The sequence below is a fragment of the Myotis davidii genome, unplaced genomic scaffold, assembly GCF_000327345.1.
Source record: "Myotis davidii unplaced genomic scaffold, ASM32734v1 scaffold461, whole genome shotgun sequence".
Lineage (NCBI taxonomy): Eukaryota > Metazoa > Chordata > Mammalia > Chiroptera > Vespertilionidae > Myotis > Myotis davidii.
Window position 1 is genome coordinate 1,585,371 of NW_006295825.1, and position 4,872 is coordinate 1,590,242.

The window sequence follows — 4,872 nt, forward strand, 5'->3', positions numbered from 1 at the left end:
TTATATATGTGTTTTCCGGGGTCGCGACCCACAGGTTGAGAACCGCTGGTCTATTTGTTGGAGGGAGACGTGTCAAAGAACTTGTACACATAATTTTTAAACCACCACTGTGATGGCGTCTGTTACCTATTCTAGAATGATATGGGTGCCACAGACCCTAAATCTGCTGGTCCTGCAGAGCAAGTGGTCCACACATTCTTGATTTAGAGTCACAGAGCCTATCGAGGTCTTAGAGGTCTCAGGCCAGTCTTTCCAACATTTTTTGTTGCCCAAACCTTTCACAGTAATATGCTCTCCTGAGAACGCCCTTAGTGATTTAAAACTTTCATCATTTTCGCATGGCATATGATAAAGGAGCAACATTTTAAAAAGCATTCATCATGAGCAGGATCCACTAGCAGTAGAGCCAGACAGGTCAGTAAAAAATATGACAGTAAAGTGCACTCGGTGTTTGAAAGGAGAAGCACCAGCTCACAAAATTATTTATCTGGTTCTGACCTCTCTGCTCAGATCAAAACGACATTCCTGTTCCTTTTAACATCTTCACTCGGATGCCACGAAGGCACCTCAGAGACAGCATGTTGAACAAGCAAATTATCTTCCCTCTCCTCTGTCTCACTCTCCCCATGTTCTCTTTGTTCAATAACATCCCATCCACCTGGTCAAACCAATGAAAACTGTAATTCTCTTGCCTTTTCCCAGTCTCCCAACCCCTATATTGAGCTATCCCCGAGATGTTACTTCTGTCTTAGAATTGTCTCAAAGACAATGATAATGTATAACAGTATATAGTTAGTTGAAGGACATTTAAATATATTTCATTAAATTGATGAGTTAGAAAACCCTCTTCCCCATTTAAGAAAGGATGCATGTTGATTTTAAATTAATTGCAAAAAAGCATGATTTGTCAATAAACAAAACTATTTTATTAAATTTGGGGGCCATATATTTGGGGGTCCTGAAATTTAACCACAGAATCAAAAATAGGCCAAAATTGCTTTCATGATCGGATTCCATTTTGTGCTATAATAATTTTTTAAAATTCTTTTTTAGTTTTATTTCTAAAATGTGAAATAAAATATTTCAATCTACTGGGAAGTATTTCTCCACAAATAATATTGTAAATACAATAGGATTGCCTTTCTGGTACACAAAAAGCCAAATTAGATTAAATTATCACTAGATTTTATTTTTTAAACATTGGCTTTTGACATATGAGTGACTAATGACTTTTGATTAGAAGACTATAATATTCTTTTCTGTCAACTTGAGGCAAATTTGCAAAATTATCATTTTCTCCTCAGCATCAGTGCTTCTTATACTTCCTGTCATGTATTTTTTATGATCCAACAAGGCTATAAATGAAACAATGTATACATAACTAGGCTGTTTTTATTTTTTAAAATATATTTTTATTGATTTCAGAGAGGAAGGGAGAGGGAGATAGAAACATCAATGATGAGAGAGAATCATTGATTGGCTGCCTCCTGCATGCCCCCTTACTGGGGATTGAGCCCACAACGTGGGCATGTGCCCTTGACCGGTATTGAACCCGGGACCCTTCAGTCCGCAGGCTGACGCTCTATCCATTGAGTCAAACCAGCGAGGGCTATAACTAAGCTGTTTAATGGTAAGAGCCATGATAGTAGCTAATGATGTTCATTGGGCATGCTCACTGCCCTCCACGGCCCTCTACACGAGCACCCGTACACATTCCATGATACTATTTGAAGGGGGGAAATAAGAATATTTTATGAATTGGTTTAAAAAGAAAGAAATTAAAACAAGTGCCATATCCACTTTTAATGGTGTGAAGTCTTTGGAACTCCTGGTGAGAAATGTGCATCATACCCCAGCCCTCTTATTTTTCTCACTGACCAAGCTGAGGCCCAGGAAGAGGAAAGAAGTTGCCCAAAGTCACATAGCAAATCGGTAGCAGAGCCAGGACAGGACCCGTGGCTCTTATTCCTTACACTGGATTTGGCTGGCCTGACCCTGTAACCCACTCCACACCTGTGTGCTGAGATATGAAGACAGAAATGAACTGGATTTTTGTGTGTGGCTTGTGGAATTAGTAACACTATATGGTGACACCTTGTCTGTTCTTTTATTCATTCAGTTGAGAGTGAAATCATCAACTGCTCTCTAGGCCAGCAGTCGCCAACCTTTCAGACCTCACGGACCACCAGTGGTCCGCAGACCACCGGCTGGTGACCGCTGTTCTAGGCAACATGTAAGGCCTTCCCCATCTGGTCCCAGCTTCCCTGCTTGGCTTCCTCTCCCACCCCTGCCCTCCTTCCTGCCCAGTTTACAGTTCTTCCATTTTGCTTACACTGGGTTCGGGTATTTGTTTTCACCAGAAGCTTTCTCTGCCTCCCCCCAAGTCTGGCCAGGGCGCCTCTCCTTCCTGTGGTCCATCACCGCCTGAATCATACAGTATTACAGCTGCCTTTCTCCTTGCCTGTTTCCGTCACTAGATCAAGTGTTGTGCAGGCAAGAACCAAGTTCACCACTGTGCTCCCAGTGCCCAGAGCAGGCCTGACCCATTACAGGTGGCCCATGACTGTCCGTGCGGTTAATTATTGGCTCTGCCATTTCTGGAATACTTACGGTGCTCTCACACCTCAGGGCCTCTGCAGAGGGTGTTTCTTTCCTTCACCCCTTTGGTTCTATCCTCCTTAAATGGTCAAGACCCCAGTCAAACATCTACAACAATCAACAGTCCTGTGAAGACTTCTTCCTCAACACCCCACCACACCCTCCTTCTCTTGCTCCCATCCTCCCAGCTACCCCATGCCACTTTGGATACTATTGTCCCTGTGGGTAGTGACTTGTACCTTTTATCCTGGCCACTGGCACCTACACAGTCCCAGATACTGGTCTAGCTGCTTAGAATTCAGCAGTGAACCTAACAGACCAAAATCCCAGTCCTATGAAGCTCACATTCTGGTGGGGGGTACAGACCATAAGTAAAATGTAGAGCATGTTAGAAAGAAGCGAGATAGGGAGAGTGGGGGAAGTTGTGAGGACGGGAGGGTGGGGGACAGAATTTCAGACTTGCACCAGCTGGGCAAAGGTCTGGAGGCAGGAGGGAGGGGTCTGGTCAGGATCAAGTTACAGCCAGGAGGCTAGTGTGACCTGAGAGGTGGTGAACAAAGGGATGGTGTGGGAGGGGAGGTCAGAGAGGTAAAACAGGCCTCCAGATCAGACTTTGGCTTTTGCTCTGAGCTAGGAGGTCCTGGTAAGTGTTGAGCAGAGAAATGACACGATCTCATTCACATTTTAACAGAATCACTTTGTTGTTATTGTTAACCCTCACGGGAGGGTATTTTTTCCATTGCTTTTCAGAAAGTGTGGAAGGTAGGAAGAATTGAGGCAGGGAGGGGAGAGAGAGAGACATGGACTGGTTGCCTCCCTCATGCATCCCGACTCAGGGCAGGGAATGAACCTGCTACCCAGGTACATGACCTTGACCGGGAATTGAACCAGCAATCCTCTAACCACCAAGCAACACCGACTAAGGCCAGAATCACTTTTTCTTCTGTTTTGAGAAAAGACAGAAGGGAGATAAGGACAGAAACAAGGAGACCTGTGAGGAGGCTACTGCCACAATCCAGGTAAGAGGTGCTTGAATCAAGGTGGTCGTGGGAAGACAGAGCGGGAAAGATATGAAAAGGAAGGGTCAAGGATAACTCCAATGTTTTGGACCTGAGCAACTGGACGAATGGAGCTGCTAGGAACTGGATGGGGGAAACTGTGGGAGGGTTTAATAGGGAAGATCGGAGCTCAGCTTTGGACATGTTAAATTTGAGAGGCCTATTAGACGGCCAATGAAAATGTTGAGCAGGTAGCTGGATACGTTTGGGGTTCAGGGGTCATGGTCCAGCCTGGAGGCCTACATTTAGGCATCTTCAGTACAAAGGTGTCACTTAAAGACTTGATGATCAGATAATATCACTAAGACAAGCAAGTGGGAGTGATTGGCTAAGTGAAATGCTGCTGATGGGCCTGGCAATGAACGAATACATAAAGGCCAGATCCCATTAGATCTGCAAAGTAGAGGTCATTATTAAGGGTTACCTAGCAACAGGTGGGTAAGGCACCTACTGGGCACAGAGACAAAATGGCTCTAAGTCATGGGAACCCTGGAAACTTAGGGAATAAAGAACCACAGCATCTTGGTTTGGAAGGGACCTTAAACAGGTCATTTAATCTGCACTCCTCTCCCCACCCTAGCCTGAAGATGGAATCCCCGGCTTTAGAACAAGAAATATCTGTGGGATCCTGAGGCAGCCAGTCTGGCTCGCACAGAGAAGGCACAGTTGCAGAATGAGTGGGAAATGACCTTCTGGGGTCAGAAAACCAGGGTTCTGGTCTGGCATCTGCTGCCCCCGGACCTCATGTCCTTGGGCAAGTCTTCGCCTCCTCCAGCCTCAGTTTCCCTATGTGTGAAATGAAAGCAATCAAACCTTCTTGTCCCTTTCAGGTTTGCAGAGACTTCTGACTGTGACAGGGCTGGGGCTGGGGAAATGCCCTGCTGGGCTGGTCACTGCAGCAGCAGCGGAGCCTCAGCTTGGATGGCGACGGAAATGGCCCGAGGAGGGAACCGTCTTCTCCCCGCGTGGACCTGTCGGTGGGTGCAGCGAGTGGAGAGGCCAACCACGGTTCAGGGCAGGACCTGGGCTGGGATCGGCTGGGCTTCGAACCCAGTCCTTGCAGCTGCCTCCATGTAGCCTGGAACCGAGATGGGGGAGACCCCGAGACAGCGACAGGTTGAAGAAACGGAGACACCACGGCAGAGAGACCCGCGGACCCAGAAACAGAGTAAGAGGCAGACCGAGAAACACGCGGCCCCACAGGGGCCCACGCGAC

The 4,872-nt window shown here is 46.5% G+C and overlaps 1 protein-coding gene across 1 annotated transcript in view; it reads left to right on the plus strand.

Annotated features, from left to right (window-relative positions):
- The first annotated feature begins 3,504 nt into the window (after positions 1–3,504).
- IGDCC4 (immunoglobulin superfamily, DCC subclass, member 4) overlaps positions 3,505–4,872 on the plus strand; it is a 40,288-nt gene continuing 38,920 nt past the window's right edge. Inside the window, 1 exon segment of the mRNA XM_015568463.1 lies at positions 3,505–4,824. Coding sequence (XP_015423949.1) covers positions 4,746–4,824 — 79 coding nt within the window. The 5' untranslated portion in view covers positions 3,505–4,745.